The sequence below is a fragment of the Oryza glaberrima genome, chromosome 1, assembly GCF_000147395.1.
Source record: "Oryza glaberrima chromosome 1, OglaRS2, whole genome shotgun sequence".
Taxonomy (NCBI): Eukaryota; Viridiplantae; Streptophyta; class Magnoliopsida; order Poales; family Poaceae; genus Oryza; species Oryza glaberrima.
Genome location: NC_068326.1, coordinates 29258002 through 29277681, shown reverse-complemented (window position 1 = coordinate 29277681; position 19680 = coordinate 29258002). Strand labels below are relative to the sequence as shown.

Below are 19680 nucleotides of genomic sequence, written 5' to 3'. Positions count from 1 at the left end.
GATATTTTCGTGGTATGGGTCAGTTCTTATCGTTTATTCATCTGCAATTTGCATAATTTTTATGATAAACACTCGTGCGCGTGCCAAAGCACATGAAAGCCCAAGGTCAGCACATTGCACATTTGCACGCTTGTTGATCCTTATTCGAGCTTGTATTTAATGTTCTCGTGTTCGGTTATTCATGTGCTGCACGCTTGCACGCTTGTTGATTCTTATTCTAGCTTGTATTTAATGTTCTCTTGTTTGGTTATTCATGTGCTGGTGTGTTGGATAGTCATTGAGGATTGGAGTACCTGAAAATGTTAGGTCTCTTGCATGTTTGTCCTCCTGATAGATACAATCCAGGCCTATTTCATGATCCTGTATTGGCGACTGTCTACGTGGAGTTTACGGGCGCGACGATATGGAAGCAGGAAACTGATCGCTAGGATGGGGTTGATACCAACGCGTAAATGACTCGTCCGTGATCTCTCATGTGTAATTGGAAACATTAACAAATTCAGTATTAGTATATATATACTAGAATGACATGGATTTGTTACATGTGTAAGCTTGAGGACTGGCAACATATTGCATGCATTCAACCTTTATGGTGCACACGGAAATGTTTTCACTCGTGCACGTTTTGAATTTGGAAGCTTATTTTTTTTAAAAGGGGTACTGTGAGCCAATTTGGAATTTATTTCACTCGTACACGTTGATTTCGTATTTGCCCATATACCAGCTTCTTTTCATATTTGTTTTTTTTTAAAAAAATGCAGACACTCATAATATGCCCATACTCACCCCTATAAACGCACACCCTATCCTTGTAAATATCTTAGAAAAATTTGACCGACATATCTTAAAATTGACATAGTTACCACAGGCACGTCTCGCTGTTGATAGGTAAGCTAGTTCCACCAAAAAAACCTAAACTACGCTTACATCACTTTTTATATTTGATTTGATCTCAATGTAAAATTGATATTAGTGAATTGCATAAGTGCAAGAGACATATGATGGTTGATGGGAATACTTTTGTGTAGTGGTAGAGTTGTGAATATATAACTTTGTTTTCTTTTCACGAGGATGCTTAACTCTACTTTCAGTGTTTAGGTCATGAATTTATCTTAAGCACATGTCAAAAGTATACTTCTGCGTGTGCACGTATTTTATGAGTACGTACCACTGATGGAGAAACCATCTTTCCTCCCGATTCGTAACTCCCATTTAGTTCCGGTTATCCAACCGGGACTATGAATCCGGGACTAAAGATCGCTATCTTTAGTCCCGGGTGAAATAACCGGGACTAAAGATCGATCAACCGGGACTAAAGATAGGGGATCTTTAGTCTCGGTTGATGTTAACAACCGGGACTAAATAGGAGATAACAGCAGTCTAGATGCCCCCTCCTTTTTTCTTTCTTTTTTCTTTTTTATTTTCTCCCGAATCAAGTGAGATGCGTATCCCAAATTAAACCCCAAATACCAAATCAAGGTAACATCCCAAATCTACATCACAAATCTTTAAAGTTACTTATACACACGAATAAAATACATCACAAATCCTAAAATAAAATTGCACACAAATCAAATTACATCACAAGTTCTACAAAATTCATCGCAAATACATCACACACAAATCAATACATCACAGAATCATGCAATAAATCACAAATTCTAAAAAAAAAAAATTCACAGAGACGCCGGCCGGCCGCTGCCGCCTCCTCTCCACGCCGGCCGGCCACCGCCGCACCGCCGCTCGCTGCTGCGCCGCCGCGCCGCCCGCCGCTCGCTGCCGCGCCGCCCGCCGCCTCCGCGCCGACCCGCTCTCGCTCTCGCTCGATCTGGATAGAGATAAGGCAGCGCTCTCGCTCGATCTATCCAAAAAGAAAGAGATAAGGCGGGAAAGAGGAAGAGAGTTAGAGAGGAAAAAAAGAGATAGAGAGAGTTTGTTGTGCGGACGATATAATAAGAGGATAAATATAGGGATTATATAGTACGTGTTAGATTTTTATTCCCGGTTAGTAACACCAACCGGGAATAAAAATCATGTAGTCCTGTTGTTCTTATAAACCGGGACTAAAAATCGTTTTTACTCCTGGTTTTTAATGGAACCGGGACTACTGTGGATTTGCGTTGACCGAGCAAAGATGGTTTCTCCACCGGTGTACGTACGTAGTGGTGTATGTGCTAGTGTGTTCATGTGACAAAAAAATATGGCATAAGCATTTTTTTTTGCCGGATCAGCAAATTTTTTTTTCACAATTCTATTCGCCTTATTTGCCAAGTCCAACAATTTTTAAGGCCTAGAACTGTAGAACATATCATTGTCTCACCCACTTGCGAATATAGAAGGACTAGAATAAATCGTAGCAGTAACGATTATACCCTCGGAATATCCGCTCCGGACAAAACTCTTTTGTGGAGCCCCTAGCATACCGGTTGTTTCTATCTTGAGCTCCTTACCGACGCATTTGTTCGCTTCTCCAAGAATTTCGTGCAGCTGTACTAATGCTAATGCCTAGACATTTAGGCCATTCCCAATCCAATGACTAGGATGGTGTCTATAGTATTAAATAAACTGTTACCTAGGATGAAAATGATGTGGCAAGTGAATAAATAAGGAAAGAGAAGGAAACCATGTCTTGCATGAGACATGGTTTCTACACAAAATCCAAGACATCATGTGAGATAAGTAGCATTAAATTTAAATATGGAATAGTAATGTTTACATTGGAAGAGTGGTGTCTAGTACTAGTTTTTTTGATGATGTGGAGTTTATGGAAATCATGTTAGTGTTTTGGGTTGAGAATGGCCTAAGTAGTATCCCTCCATCTACTTTTAATAGTCATATCTTATCTTGACACATAGACCAAGGATAAGTAATTCTACTTATCATCTATTTAAACATGCTACTAGTTATTTCTCGTCAACAAGCGATTCATTAATATTTACATTTCTCAAAGCCCATGTAGCCAATCATGTGTGGAAGAATGGAGAGTCACGCATTAAATTCGAGAAAATCGTTAAGATGATAGGTTGTTGGATTGAAATATGCCTATCAAAAATAAAATTTTCAGATTTGAAAATATGACTATCAAAAGTAGATGGATGGAGTATCTAATCTTCTTTTAATTCAACGAGCTGTCCCTTTTTTTAAGGTTAATTGGATCATGCTTACAAATATATCATATTAGATAAATATCATTACTATTCATCTATTCGTATACATGTTATTCGAATTCGTATAAAATTAGAACCATGCAATCGTTGTTACGTTTTCCGTCATCATGTAGACCAAAATACCTCTAGACATAGAACCAACATGTCAGTTCCATCTTCTTCCTCCATCCTCCCCTGTTATTTCTTCCCCATCTCTCTCCACCTCATTTTCAAATGTGGTTGCTGGTGAGGAGGGCGTCCGTGCAGGAGGCAGCGACCAGCACGTCAACAAAGCGTCGTCCCCGCTGGCCTGAGAAGGAACGAGGGAGCTCCTCACACAGCCACTGCATCATATCCCCGACCACCATCCTCCTCCTCCCTCCGTGGAAACCCTAGCTCCTTTCCCGGAGGCCCACCATCGCCAGAGTAAAGAAGAAGAAAAGAAAGGGAAGACCAAGGAGCAAAGAATCCTCCTCTCTCCTCCTCCCCTAGGTGCTGCGGCCGCTGGCGCACCTAGCCTACTTTGCCTAAAGCCCACCGGGGCTCCTCACTAGAATCCTAATCCCGCCATCGCCCTTCGGCGCCACACAAGCTGCAGCCATCAGAGGGCCCACCAGTCTCCATTCAGCCTCCACAAAACAACCGCAAAACCATTGAATCGTCGCTGCTCTTAGTCAACTCAGATTTGGGTAGCCTCGTCGAACTCTCTCTCGGTCAGTCTGCTCACCACTATTTCTTGCTCGCTTCCTGTCCTCGAGAGAGAAGAATAAATTGGGGAACAAACCGAAAAACATGACGGTGATGGCGTGCTTTAAATTTTGTGCGAATTCTAGCTTGGATACGAATAGACTATTATAATAGTGATATTTATCTAAAGTGACATATTTTGTAATAGCATGAAATCAATTAACCTTTTCTATTGGATACTGTTCAATCACCTCTTTGGACTCTACTCATAATCAGATAATGAAATATTGTTCCTCACCAAAGAAAAGGAAGAAATCTTGTTGAGCCTCCTCTCCACCCTAGTTTGCACGTCCAATTACAAATGCTGGATGATTTTCTCAACTACAGTATAAGAGGAGTCATCCTCCTCTCCACCCTGCATTTCACTTCCCCCGTCCACATGTTTGTGAAAAAATTGGTAAAGAAAACCGATCACGTGTCCCATCCTCTCTAGAAAACCAACCAATTAGGAGAAATTAAACAAAAAGATTAGAACAAAAAATAAAATACTGCCTACTAGAAACACAGCAAAACTGTTTCATTTATTATCCTGCGACGTGGCATGAGTAATTTGCTAGTGATAGTTAAAAACGTCACATACTTCCTATCATGATCGGTATGAAATTTAACTGACACATAACTGCTCATATGTGTGCCGAAGTCGAACCAAAATATCGGTCAACCTTCTTCCTATCATGGGTTCTTTAATTTTCTAAACAACCAACATCAAAGTGAACTGTCTTTGTTAGGTAAAAATGTTGCATTTTTTATTAGTAATATGTCCATGCTTTACATCGGATCATATACTGACTGGATAGGTAAATTGATAATATACTCCCTCCATCTATTTTTTATAGTCATATTTCTAAATCTGAAAAACTTTATTTTGAAAGGCATATTTCAATTCAACAACCTATTATCTTAATAACTTTCTCGGATTTAATACATGACTCTCCATTCTTCCATACAAGATTGGCTACATGGGCATCAAGAAATGTAAATATTAATGAATCGCTTGTTTACGAGGAATGACTAGTAGCATATTTAAATAAATGATAAGTAGAATTATTTATTCTTGGTCTGTATGTCAAGATGAAATATGACTATCTATATAGTTTAGATGATAGTAGATGGAGAGAGTAATAGTTAGTGATTGGCTGGGTGGATAGAATGGATCGAGAAGAAAGTAGTAGTAGCAGCGCACGACCTCCTACGTACGAAGAGAGTGCAAGGACGATTGTGCAGTAGTAGTAGAGAAACAGGAAGGAGTGAGCGGTTAATTATTGAACATCATGCGTAAGTCATGCAACTTAATCGTATCCGCCATCTATTAACTAACACATCCTAGTAGCAATAGTAGTAGAAAACATCAAATCGATCCGGAATATCACCCCGTACATAACCTGTCGAATTGCGATGGATGGTAGAGTTTGTTTCAAGCTTTTACAGCAAAATATCAATTTTCGATGAGTTCTTTTGAACTTGTTCAACAGAATATCAAATCGGTCAGGAAAATCACTCCGTATACATCACCTGTTAGTTGCAAATCGGGGGGGCACTCGAGTCGGATCACGCGAGTTCAGGTGCAGAAGCGACAACGGCGTCTTGTCCTATAAATAGTCCACCAAGGGGTGTGTGCGGCTCTCTCTCTCTCTCTCTCACAGGAAATCGTCGAAAGCGCAAAAGCAAAGCCACGCTTTTCGTCAGGTTGATCTCTCCCCGCATTGACCCTGGTACACTTGTTCTTGGCGGAGGTATTCCCAATCCGTTTTCTGAAAGTTGTTCTTTATTTCTCAGATTTTCCTTAGGCATTGTTCTCCTTGTTCTTATTGGAGTATGTAGTTGATCGATGCATTGGGGGTAAGGCAGTGTTTGCGGTGTTTGATCGGAACCTGTTGCGTTTGGGAGGGGGGAAATCGTTTTTTTTTTTTTGTTCTTAGGTTTGTGTGTGATTAGGGCTAGGTGGTGGGCAAAGGATTTCGCATTGGCCGTTCGGATCGCGGTGGCGCTTCGTGAAGGTGTTGGGTTTCGCCGGATTGGAGGCTGAATTGGTGTACGCTGGCTCCTCGTGGGGTATTAATCTGCGGTTTTGGTGTTGCAGGTGGGGGAGAAAGGGAAAAAGGAGTCGGCTTTCGGGGAGATGGCGCGCAATGCGGCGGACAAGGGGACGTCCATCGACGCGCAGCTGCGGATCCTGGCGCCTAAGAAGCTCTCGGAGGACGACAAGCTTGTGGAGTACGACGCGCTGCTCCTCGATCGCTTCCTCGACATCCTCCAGGATCTGCATGGGGAGGACATCAGGGAGACGGTAAATGATCCCCCGATCGCTCCATGCCATAATGCATTTTGGTTTCTCCTTATTTTTCTCTTGTTGATCTGGGTGGGGTGAGTACTGCATGCTCGAAGATCGCTTTGTGCGCAAATCGGAGGTGGTTTGGCCACTTATCTTAAGGCATTTTGGATTTGTGTGTTTCACTGATTTTATTCTCTGCATGTTATATTATTTGCATGTTTTATGCGCTTTGGTAGTGGAAATGTTATTTTTTAAAAAAAAACATAGTGTCAAATCCTTTCTTCTGTTGTCATCTCCGTTTTCCTGGAATTGTACTCTCGTATGCAACTCATGTTTTAGCCAGGGAGTAGATTGCCATGCTGTTCAAAGTAGTAGCTATGCAAAGATGGGCGGATCGCTTGCTGTCATTGCGACTTTCCGATGGTCCAGTGGAATTACGCCCCTTTATTTGAGGAATGGAGTCTTGTTATAACCTTTTGTTATTGTTGATATGTTGCACTCTGTGAACAAATGTGTCACGATTTGTTAATGGTGTATAGTTTTCCATACTTCTACCTTCATCTTGTTTCTGTATGTTGTTCTACATGATTTCACTGTGCAGTTTCGACATCATTGAGTTGTCTGGACACGTGTTGGCTAATCCAGTCAAGCAATCTATAAAGCTATGAGGCCTGCGAGTGTTCTGCTAGTATCATTGAGTTTTTGTGTCATCTGTTTGCTATACCGTTGCGCTGATTTTTTTTTAATGAATAGCTTGATTCTTTCAATTTCTGCAATATAATGAGCTTTCTTCAATTAAACATCTATAATGTGTTCAAAATTTTGCACTTCTGTTGGTATATGTAGGTTCAAGAATGCTATGAATTAGCTGCTGAATATGAAAGTAAGGTTGACCCCAAACAGCTGGATGCAATTGGGAATGTGTTAACTCGTTTAGATCCTGGAGACTCCATTGTGATGACGAAGTCATTCTCACACATGCTTATCCTGGCAAACTTGGCTGAGGAGGTCCAGATTGCGTATCGTAGGAGGATAAAACTGAAGAAGGGTGATTTTGCTGATGAAAACTCTGCTACAACTGAATCAAACTTTGAGGAGACCCTAAAAAGGCTTGTTGGTGAGCTTAAGAAGTCCCCTCATGAGGTATTTGATGCTCTCAAGAATCAAACAATCGACCTGGTCCTGACAGCACATCCAACTCAGTCAGTCAGGAGGTCGCTGCTACAAAAGCATGGCAGGTTAGTTTCAATTTTTGCACAACCAAAATAAATATAGCCAATAAAAGGGCATTTGAAATGAGTGGAATGCAACTGCATTGCATCCTGCATTGTCTTTAGTTGTTAAGTATAATATTTGTTCAATGCGCTAGAGAAGTTCAGTTCACTAAGAATGCTTGCTAGATGCAAGGTTTGTCGGATTCGACAAATCTATCTTTCAAGTGTTGAACAAAATATAAGGTTTTCACTTTCCTATATGCAGGATAAGAAGTTGTTTAACAAAACTTTATGCAAAAGACATAACTCCAGATGAGAAGCAGGAACTCGATGAAGCACTTCAGAGAGAGGTGATTTCCTTTTTGTAGGAGCTTGGATTATGAGTGGCACAAGACCACTATAGTGATTATTTCAACAATCAGCAAGATTTGTCATACATCAAAAATATATTTATATGATTCTAATTCCTTATATTTTTTCTTATGTTCAGATCCAAGCCGCCTTTAGAACAGATGAAATTCGGCGAGCACCTCCTACACCACAGGATGAAATGCGTGCTGGAATGAGTTATTTTCATGAGACAATATGGAAGGGTGTACCCAAGTTTTTACGTAGGGTTGATACTGCCCTTAAGAACATTGGCATAAACGAGCGAGTGCCCTATAATGCTCCTCTTATTCAATTTTCTTCTTGGATGGGTGGAGACCGTGATGGTATGTTACATCTATCATATCATGTTTGCAACATAGTTAATTAATTGTGAAATTATGGTTTTAATATTGATGTGGACTACAGGAAATCCAAGAGTCACACCAGAGGTTACAAGGGACGTATGCCTGTTAGCTAGAATGATGGCTGCTAACTTATACTATGCACAGATAGAGGATCTGATGTTTGAGGTAAAAATAATAGGTTGTACTATTTAAAGGATATATGCTGTATTGATGTTTAATCTCACACAAAATTTTGACCACCTGCAGCTATCTATGTGGCGCTGTAGTGATGAACTACGTGTAAAAGCTGATCAGTTACACCGTTGCGCAAAGAAAAACACAACAAAGCACTATATAGGTATGTATCACGTATGGAATCATTACAGTTTAGTACTGCACACCTTATTTCTATTATAAGTGGCCTTATTTATCATCCCCTTCCAAATAGGTTTACCAAATTAGTCTTCACCCCATAATTAATATAATTATTACATATGTTACCGATAATCATCATGAGGATTCTCGAAGGATTAAACTTTAATGAAAATTCATCATCTAAATCATTTAATAATAAGAAAAACATAAAAGGATAAGTCCCACATGATTACCGTGGCAGTTTCTTGCCTCTTTTTTTTTTCATTTCTTTCATGTGGTTAATTTTTGGAGTCCTACATGTGAACTTTAGAACATACCACTAGCATTGGTCCCAAATTGTTCCACGTTAGCTTTACTGTGTTTTTTCCTTTCCTTTTTTTACAACTGTGAAATATTAGGTGGAGTGAAATGCATGCTGATATGCTTCTCTTGAATGCAGAGTTCTGGAAACAAGTTCCTCCGAGTGAACCCTATCGTGTAATACTGAGCAATGTCAGAGATAAGTTGTACAATACACGCGAGCGAGCACGCCATTTATTAGCCAGTGGATTTTCTGAAATTCCTGACGAAGCAACATTCACTGATGTTGAGCAGGTACATAGGCTAAGATACAAAAAACTTGCTTACTATGCTATACGTTTTGGTTGTCCTTCTGGTTGAAGGTTTCTTCTTTTGCAGTTCTTGGAGCCTCTTGAGCTCTGTTACAGGTCTCTCTGTGCCTGTGGTGATAATTCTATTGCAGATGGCAGTCTTCTTGACTTTCTACGGCAAGTGTCCACATTTGGACTATCCCTTGTTAGACTTGATATTAGGCAAGAATCTGACCGACATACTGATGTTATGGATGCCATAACTCAATACCTTGGAATTGGATCCTATCGTGAATGGTCAGAGGAGAAACGCCAAGAATGGCTTCTGTCAGAACTCAATGGAAAGAGGCCATTATTTGGTCCTGACCTTCCCCAGACGGATGAAATTGCTGATGTCCTAGATACTTTTCATGTGATAGCAGAACTACCCTATGATAGCTTTGGTGCATATGTAATATCCATGGCAACAGCTCCTTCAGATGTTCTAGCAGTTGAGCTTCTGCAACGTGAATGTCATGTGAAGAAGCCACTGAGAGTTGTGCCATTGTTTGAAAAACTAGCAGATCTGGAAGCAGCACCAGCAGCTCTTGCCCGACTTTTCTCTGTTGACTGGTACAGAAATAGGATCGACGGAAAGCAGGAAGTAATGATTGGGTATTCAGATTCTGGAAAAGATGCTGGCCGTTTCTCTGCAGCTTGGGAACTGTATAAAGCTCAAGAGGAGCTTATTAAAGTTGCTAAGCAGTTTGGGGTTAAGTTGACTATGTTTCATGGGCGAGGTGGAACTGTTGGAAGAGGTGGGGGTCCTACACACCTTGCTATACTGTCACAACCTCCAGATACCATTCATGGATCACTTCGTGTGACTGTTCAAGGTGAAGTCATTGAGCAATCTTTTGGAGAGGAGCATTTGTGTTTTAGGACACTTCAACGTTTTACATCTGCTACTCTTGAGCATGGTATGCATCCACCAATTTCACCAAAGCCAGAATGGCGTGCTTTGATGGATGAAATGGCCGCTGTTGCTACAAAAGAATACCGGTCCATTGTCTTCCAAGAGGCACGATTTGTTGAATATTTCCGCCTTGTAAGTATTCTTTTTTTAATAACTTCAGTTTTTGTTTTATGCTTATAAAAATACTGTTCATTTTAAACCTTTTATGCTGTCTTGAAATAGCTATCTTGAAATTGCAACTTCACTCTGTAGTCACCTTCATAAATTTGTTATTTTGCTAATGATTATTCTAATGGTCTGTATAAATAATCTCAATTTTGCTTCTTTGCTGTCAAATAGGCAACACCAGAGTTGGAATATGGTAGGATGAATATTGGAAGTAGGCCATCAAAACGAAAGCCTAGTGGAGGCATTGAATCACTTCGTGCAATTCCTTGGATCTTTGCTTGGACACAAACTCGATTCCACCTACCAGTGTGGCTTGGTTTTGGCGCAGCGTTCAAGCATGTCTTGCAGAAGGACATACGCAATCTTCAGATCCTTCAGGAGATGTACAACGAATGGCCATTTTTCAGGGTTACAATAGACTTGGTTGAGATGGTGTTTGCTAAGGGTGATCCTGGTATAGCAGCTCTGTATGACAAGTTGCTAGTTTCTGAGGATTTGTGGCCATTTGGTGCTCGTCTTAGAGCAAACTATGAAGAAACAAAGCAACTTCTTCTACAGGTGATTTTCTAAGACGTTTTATCCATTTATATACCGCTAGATAGTATAATTGCCTCCAATTGCTGGTGTTTTTGCTGGCAACTGGTTGGTAATGTTTTCCTTCAATTTACCAAGCTGTATATCCTGCATTTGTCTGACTAAATGGGGAGCGTATCCTATGCACACAGGCCCTCGCGTGTACATGTGTACACCAACTAAAAATTATCACAAAAAATTTTAGGAAAATTCATACATGTACTTTCAATAGTATTACATCTACGTGTAAGGTCGCATCTTCAAATTCATTCTACATAGAGAATAACAAAAAAGATAAAATTCTGACAAAATTGCAACCTTAAAACTGTCAGATTTTTTGTTTTTTTTTTATTACGGCTAAAATATAATGAATTTGACGTTAAGATTTTAACCCTAGGTGTATACAATTGAAAGTATGTGTATGATTTTTTCTAGATTTTTTGGTGACATTTTTAGTTGGTGTGCACGTGTGTACACGTGAGGGCCTGTGTGCATAGGATATGTTGCCGACTAAATGATCAAGCATCTTTTATATATTGGCAATAATTAAGCTCCAGATACTTCTAGAAAATGCTGCACAGAAATGTATCTCCAAATTAGTGTCTAAAAAACATATTTATCACTGGTCCCGAACTACTGATCTTTTTTTTTAACTATATCTGCCCACTCACTGCTATGTGAACTCAGGTTGCTGGACACAAAGACCTTCTGGAGGGAGATCCTTACTTGAGGCAGAGACTGCGTATCCGTGATTCCTACATCACAGCGCTGAATGTTTGCCAAGCTTGCACGCTAAAGCGTATCAGGGACCCTGGCTTCCATGTAAGCCCCCGAGCTCACCTCTCCAAGGACATAATGGACTCAGGGAAGCCAGCCGCTGAACTTGTGAAGCTGAACACAACAAGCGAGTACGGGCCAGGCCTCGAGGACACTCTCATCCTGACCATGAAGGGCATCGCTGCTGGTATGCAGAACACTGGGTGAAGTAGAACTGGTTCGTTCTGATGGTGTGTTATGGTGTCATGAATTAGTGTAGTTTGCACCTCTATGCAATCACTATTTGCAGTTTGCACCTCTGAACTCTATATGTAAATAAGGGGATGCTAAGCAACGTATAACTAAGACTGGTTATATCCATGGATATTACCTGTTTAGCATGTTATATATCGAACTCTTATGCTGTTCACCGACGAGTCCTGTATGTGCCCCCCAGGCTGCGTTTTCACGTCATTGTTTCGAGCGGCGTTTGCATATACCATTTTCGGGAATACACAACAAGCGCATCTTTGAGAAATAAAAAATATTTATAAAGCAAGGGCCATACAAACCAAAAGAGGAAGGGAACAGGAACTGGAAGTGAGTAAAAAAAACAAAATCTTTTTTAGAGAAGGGTTTTTTTTTTTTACCCGGCCTCTACATTTAACCGGATATATACGGCCATTGAAGTAGGGAACTTAACCCTGCAAACAACCCAAATCTAAAATTCGCTTCATAGGAGATTTGAACTCAGGACCTTGAGGTACTACTCAAGTCATTGTAGCCACTAGGCTACATGCAGCATTGGTTGATGATCTCTATAGGAGCTACTTCCTCCATCCTAAAATATTCTTAATAAATCCAACCAAAACTCCTTATATTTTAGGACGGGGGAGTAGATATTGATAGCCGGTATCAACGCATTGGCGAGCGTTTGCATATGTACTTTTACTGCTGGATGTTATTTTATTGTCTCAGAAGACAGGGTACTGATTTACAGTACTAGCAGAACAAGCTGCTGCTGCTGATGTAGTGATGTTGCTATCTTCGTTCCCATTTTCGATGTTCACTCCCGGCCCCGGCCAACCTGCCTCCCTCCCGGCAGCCCCAGCACGCACTCGAAGAGTCGCAGTGTGACCAACCTATTGGATCCGAGGGGCTAGCCTAGCAGCTAACGGTGTTTGTTCCCAGTGCCCAGTGGCGTTTGCCGTTCAGCCACCGCCATCGGTGCGGTTGTTGTGCCGGCCGACAGGCGAGGACGTCGCACGCGCTGCAGCTGCTGCTGCGCACTGCCCGCGGCCGCGGCCGCTCGTGTTCTCCTGTGCTCTCGGCTTGCTCCCGCGCAAAAATGTAGTACTACTCCGTATCAATAAAGATTGTAGAAACCTCTGTAGTAGTAGCAGCAAGACTTTGCGGCCTGTTTGGCAAGGGAAGAGGAACAGAAGGTTTAAGGAGGGAGTTGATAATGGGATTGGTCACAGAAGTTATATTTTTAGTCTCCATCCCTCATTTGGTTTCACATCGAATTCCCTTCAAGTCTCACGAATTAACATGCCTCCTCCCCAGTAAAAGATGGGTGGGAATTGTACCTCTTAATTCCTCATCCCAAACCCTCTCGAATTCCCAAGTCTTCTAACCAAAATACAGACTTAAACTCTCAGATATCATAAATTCTCATTCCCCATCACCAGCTCCCTCCAACCAAACATGCCGTTGGTGTTTGGAAACATCACGCACGCAGCCATATTTATTCCCGCCCCCCATTCTTTTCCTTTGTTTCCGCGAATTTATTCGTCCTGACCCCGGCCCGACCTAGCTGCAGGCCGCAATATTCGGTTCAGGGGGTCCCCAAAATCCTGTTTTCAGTTCACCGGTACTACTAGCACTTATAATTTCGGTGCACTTTTCCATTTTTTTGCTATCCACAAAGATCGCCCTAGATTAGTTAATTTGCTGCGTATAGGCAGCTCGTTGGATCCGATGGTAGGTCAGTAGGTGCGGATGGATGCACGCATTCCTATGCTTCCGGGTGCGACGGAGCTCATGATCCCAGCCAGCCATCAATGCCAAATGCGAGGAACATCGATCATCGTAGTTGACCCAACAACGGTAGTACAGTAGTTGTTGTCTTCTTGATGAACAAACCCCTCTCAGTCGAGGACCATTCAATCATCCACTCTCACGCACGTACTGCCCTGCCGCGCCTCGCCTGCAGCTGCCCCGGTGTTGGCAGGCGGCCCCCCCGAATTGATGGCCGTCTCACGGCGGCAGGCCACGCCTAGCGATGCGTGGTCCGCCACGCCGCGCGAGCGTGGCACGCACAGGCGAGGAGGACCCAGCAGCTTAGCCATACGGGGCGGGCTGCCGACCCTGGCCTGCCTATGCGCGCGCGCGGCGAGGGACGCGACCGGATGCTGACCGAGACCGTGCATGTGCGTCCCCCGCTGAGGCTGATCCGTGAGAGCGCGGGAGGGGGGAGGGGACCGGACCGGACCGGCGCCCGCGTCTCCCACGCATCGCCGGCAACCACCAATCAATCCTCCCGCGATGCGCGAGGGAGAGAGATCATCAGATCACACACACCCCGATCGGTTTTATTGCCCGGCGCGCGACGCGACCCACGTTCTCTTGCCCCCCCCGCCGAGCATCGGAAGGAATAGTGTGCGAGCGAGGGAGTAATCAGTGCCGAGGCAGGACGACGTACGGCCACATTCAAGTTATGGCCCTGTTGATTCATACCAACTTGCTTGTTGCTGCTCACCACCGCCCCCCCAACGGGAGAAGAACGAGATGGTTCAGCCGTGGATTCGAGCTCGGCGCTAGAGATTGGTGATACGAATACGAGTAGTTTTCGCGGCCTGGAATTGACCTCCCGGCCGATACACTAGCAGTAGCAGCTCTTGCGACCAGCTAAAAAATGGTGATCATTTTCATAGCCGTGGAATGAATTGCACGGCAGCAATGCAGCATGCTGATCTTTTGTCCTCCACTGGCGGCAATGGGCCTCTGGGCCGGCCCATCATGATTGGAAAGGTTAAAGAAACAAAATCTTTCTGAAAGGCCACATGCTGCATTGATACGGCTGCGTACTGATTGGTGTTCTTTCACGTGTTCTTTTTTTCCCCCTTCTTATCTCAATTCATAAGGACGACATACACCACTGTAGTCTGTACACCACAGTGAACCACGGTGATTCAACGGTGCTCGCGTATCATGAGCTCATAACACGATAAGGGTTTGTTAAAAGCTCATACCCTATCGTGCTCAGAAGTCATGTACCGTGTGTGATTTTGATCCATCTAGATACAATCTGTCCAGTCCAGTGCTGAGAAAAAATTGGAAGCGAATGTGACGCGCGCATATTTTAATCGAAGTGCAAAACTGCAAAGCATCGCTTTTGGATTAGTAGCAAGAAAGAGCAGCATGGTTTGGCTTTTCCAACCTAAGCAATTCCTACTTTTGTCCTCATCAAAAGCAACTAGTACTACTCTATTATACGGGAAAAGAAAGGTACAAATGCACTAAAAGCGTATCTCTTTCCGGGATAAAGAAAGGGATAGATTCTTGTTTTGGATTGTTTTATGACCCCAAAAGTAATCAGTTGATTGGAAAGCATGGAAGGTGCCTTTTGTATTTCTTTTTAGTAGGTTGGTTTCTTACTAAACAAGTCAGGCTCGCCGTTGACACTTCTGGCCGAGAGACTTGGCCGGGAAAATGGAATTAGTCTTAGGTTATGGAGGAAACCAAATTTCAACAGAATGATGTCTTGAGAACTTTGCAAGAATGATGCTAGTACATCGCATTTAACAACAATATTTTCAGGGATACATTGTGCTTCATATTTTAATTATATTTTCAGAAAAGATATCATCATATAATCTTTAATAGTCTTTTACTTCTTTTAATAAGGAAGATTGAGAGCACAAATATCTGTTAATTCATTCATGAAGTAGATGGAGTAGAGATTCTCTGGTGCCCGTACATGGAGTAGAGCTTTAACAGTTCTAGACATTAATCCCCAAACTGAACATGCACCCACATTGAGCTCGTTCCCAAAGGCTTAAAGAAGATCAAGGTTGGATGGGAATCCATGGACTTTTGTGTAAAATAACGGCGTATGCTTGGAAGTGGGATCGACGAACCCTAGAAAAGAAAAAGGGAAAGGAAAAAGGAGAAAAGAAAAGCCCACCGTTGTGCTTGCTCTTTTGCTTTATTCTAACCAAGATTATTTACCGGCGGATTAGTTGTTGGTAATCGACGTCAGCTCGGATTTCCTGAGCAAGCAAACAGCCATACCCTGCTTTTCTCCGGCATGGTGCGGCTTTTTTTATTCCGGGCCAAACGCGTACGAGTACTGTTCAGGATCATCTCCTGGACAGGATGGCCACCAATCCTGTGGTAGAGTACATGTGTTGCCGCATTCCGCCGACTACCTGCACTTCCCAGTACAGATCATACTGACACATTCAAAATACTGAAGTATACATGGTTATTTCGAAAAGTATTTTAATCTGTGACACGGTGATATGATCTCTCAACAATAATTCTATAGAAAAGTATACATAATTCTATGAACAGTTCCGAATAGATAAATGAATGTGCTACTAAGTAGTAGCTAGTATGCGGGGGAAATGGAAGTATGCTACTCCTACTATATTGTACTCCCTCTATTCATAAAAATTCTAATCTTGAGAATATACTATATTTATATTTATATTTAGAATTAGATTCTATTTTATGAAAGGAGTGGAAAAAATGATTTAGCACTGCGAGAACTTGTAATTATTTGTTATCTCAACAGAACTGACATAATATGCTGATGATTTACTCTCTCAGTTTCACAATATAAGTCATTTTAACATTTTCCACATTCATATTAATGTTTATAAATCTAGACATATATATTTATCTAGATTCATTAACATCAATACGAATGTAAGAAGAAGTTCAGTAAAGAAAGGGCTGCACGTACCTAGATTGGCTGTTGCCGTTACCAAATAGAAGAGGTAATCATGTGTGGTGCCTGCTGTAGAAGTGTAGAGAATCTATGCTCCTTCTACCTTTCGAGCTAAAAAGAGCCAATGCGTAGCCTTTTGAAGTTGCCATTTAGTTTAGACTTTTACAGGTCCTTTTTTTTCCAGAACAAGACTTTCTCTAAAGCACCTTTTTCGATGCCTTTTCTGCATGGTTTTCTCTGTAGATTTGTGTATCATCACTGGCTGCCTTTTGCATGATCACTGGAAGATCAGAGCAGTCCGAAAAAGTCTTTGTTAAAAGAGAGCAAACAGCTATCCATCGGCCGCTCTCTTTTCTTATTTGAAAAAAAAAACACTATTGGCAATTCACTTTATCTGGTCATAAATCAGCAAATTTTCACTTAAATAGTATTTTCTTGGTTTTTTTTCATAAGATGTACTCCCTCCGTACTCATAAAGAAAGCCGTTTAGGACAATATTTAAGTCAAACCTTGGGAATATAAATCATGATAATTTTCAAGTTGTTGAGTTTAAAAATATAAAAATTATATGAATAGATTTGTCTTTAAAAAATACTTTCATAAAAGTATACATATGTCACTTTTTAATAAATATTTTTATAGAAACAAGAAGTCAAAGTTATGTTTTGGAGACCGTGTCGCTGTCCAAAACGACTTTCTTTACGAGTACGGAGGGAGTACGGAGTAGTAGTATTTTGATTATAAAAGGTAGTCAAACTTTATTTTATTTATCAAAGTTAGTCCGATTAGAAATTTAGTGTATAGAAATCATATACGTAGATTTATATTTTAAAGGCGCTTTTAAAAATGTTTGTTTTATAATCAGGGAATGGTCAAGTTGTAATTATGAATGCTTTTTTCAAAATAAAATATATGCCCTATAAAAATCAACAAATGTAGTAGGAAAGTATAGGAGACAGTTTAGAATTCCCTTTTTTTTTTCATTCAACAGCAACACTATGCAAACAGTACTACATAAGAGTGGGCAGCCGTTTATGAATAGGTAGAAACTTGCATTATTTAGAATCTCCGAGTACATGTTTCCTGTGTGCACGTATACAATGTACTTATTCAATACCCTACACACATTTGCTATACTAGTTGGCTGCCAGCATCAGCATGTAAGTAGCACTCCGTTCTTTTGTTGGTCGAAAGGAACATCGTTTCTTACCTTAAAGGGCATGTGCATTAGAGCAAGTTTAGTAGTACAGCTCACTACCAAATGTTAAAGCTAGCATATATAATAGGTTAGCTATAAGGTTAGCTTTATTTTTTTCATCCTCCCTCTTTATCTCTCATGAATTTAATGTATATTTCTTGGAGCTTGTGTAGAGCTAGCTCTTGCATGAGAGCCAACACTCTCCACTTTTATTTATCTCTCTCTTCCACATAAGCATTTAGCTTGTTTGTAGCTCACCATTATCCTTGCTCTTAGTGGATGTGTTAGAGCAGTCATGTGCTTGAAATTCTGGTTCAGTTAGACTGCCATTTTGAAAGTAACTCCTATTTCTAGTTAGGGGTGCTTAGATCTAGGCTGTAAAGTTTTGCGTGTCACATCGGGTATTATATAGGGTGTCGCAGGTGAAATTCTGGTTCAAACACTAATAAAAAAACTAATTACAGAATCCATTAGTAAACCGCGAGATGAATTTATTAAGTCTAATTAAATAGTCATTAGCAAATATTTATTGTATCATCACATTGTCAAATTATGGAGCAATTAGGTGCCTTAAAAGATTCGTCTCACAAATTAGTCGCAGTATGTGTAATTAATTATTTTTTAGCCTATATTTTTTTAGCACTTCATGCAGGTGTTCAAACGTTCGATGTGATGATAGGATGAAAAATTTTAGGGTGAGATCTAAAGAGTGCCTTATTTTTTTTAAGTCCTTGCCAAGTAGGCCCTCCTACGTCCTGGCTTCACACTAAATTCCATGCCACACTTCTAATCTCAGTCATTCTAGCGGCTCCGACACTTATTTGCCGCCTATGGCTGTCACCCACATCGTCCCTCATGTTCACGTCCGATCCAATCTCTAACTCAAAACCCTATTTTAGGTTTTGTTTCGAGAAATCGTTGGCAATCATCAATTGTGTCGGAGAGAAAGAGCTCGCCGACTTTGGAAGGTGGTGATGCTTATGATCTCAGCATCTCTCCTCCTCCCCCCTGGTCCAGACCTTGAAGATGATGCCCTAATAACAGCTAAGCCTAGATAGTTATTTTTCTTTTCTAATTTTAGTCACATGATTGGATACCTAGCAAATACCACAAAGAGAAAAATGATACTAAAACACATGACCCAAATGGTATACTGTGTATTTTCTCAATAGTAGGTGTGAATGATTTTTTTTCCCAATAGCATGTGCGAATGATAGTTCAAAAAAGTACAATGGTCACATGTGGATTTAGTTGTGTTCCTCAGACTCCTACTCCTTCCATTTCACACTACAAGTCCTTTCGATTTTTTTTTATAGTCAAACTTTTCTAAGTTTGATCAGGTTTATAGGAAAATATAATAATATGTTAACACAATATAAATACATCAATATAAATACATTAACGAAACATATTTAAAGTTGTATTTAATGAAACTAGTTTGGTGTTATAAATGTTATTATTTTTTATATAAACTCAGATAAACATAAAGAAGTTTGGCTCGAAAAAAGTTAAGCAATTTATAATATGGAATGGAGGGGTACCTGTAACAGTGATTATCTATCTCTCCAGTGCAATCATTTTTAACATGCAGTTGCCGCGTAGATACCACAGCAACTGTGCAACACCACCTTGGATGTAGCACAAAGCGTAAAGCCGCGGAATACACACATCCATGGCGTAGAAGATCGAGGCAGGCAGTCGCCAGCCACACACCCGAATCGGAGGGCGCGCCCATCCCTTCGCTTTTCCGCAACAGAAGTTACCAGGTCCACCACCCCAAAGCCTCTCCCGCCGCCCCGCGCGCGCACACGACCCGCGAGTCCGCGACGCACCATCGGCGAGCAGCTGGAGCTCGCTTTATATAACCCGGAGATTCCCCTCGAATCACAATCCCCCACATGCAAACCAAATCATCCATCCATCCATCCATCCGCGAACTCACCGGTCTCGCCCCCGCTTTCGCATCACACCGGTGTAAAGTACCCCCCCCCCCCCCCCCCCCCCCCGCGGGACGAA

General features: G+C 41.5%; 1 protein-coding gene across 1 annotated transcript; it reads left to right on the top strand.

Moving 5' to 3' along the window:
- The first annotated feature begins 5500 nt into the window (after positions 1-5500).
- On the top strand, positions 5501-11937 carry LOC127782455 (phosphoenolpyruvate carboxylase, housekeeping isozyme). The gene is made up of 11 exons (XM_052309648.1): positions 5501-5626; positions 5974-6180; positions 7012-7403; positions 7645-7729; positions 7870-8092; positions 8175-8278; positions 8360-8450; positions 8907-9061; positions 9146-10144; positions 10352-10738; positions 11441-11937. The coding sequence occupies exons 2-11, from the start codon at positions 6013-6015 to the stop codon at positions 11735-11737; spliced, it is 2901 nt and encodes a 966-aa protein (XP_052165608.1). The 5' UTR covers positions 5501-5626; positions 5974-6012; the 3' UTR covers positions 11738-11937.
- The last annotated feature ends 7743 nt before the right edge of the window (positions 11938-19680 follow it).

Excerpts from the sequence above, each read along its gene's own strand:
- LOC127782455 (XM_052309648.1), top strand. The coding sequence starts at position 6,013 with ATGGCGCGCAATGCGGCGGACAAGGGGACGTCCATCGACGCGCAGCTG. Across the intron at positions 7,404-7,644 it reads CTGCTACAAAAGCATGGCAG|GATAAGAAGTTGTTTAACAA; the intron begins GTTAGTTTCAAT and ends TCCTATATGCAG. Across the intron at positions 8,451-8,906 it reads CACAACAAAGCACTATATAG|AGTTCTGGAAACAAGTTCCT; the intron begins GTATGTATCACG and ends TCTTGAATGCAG.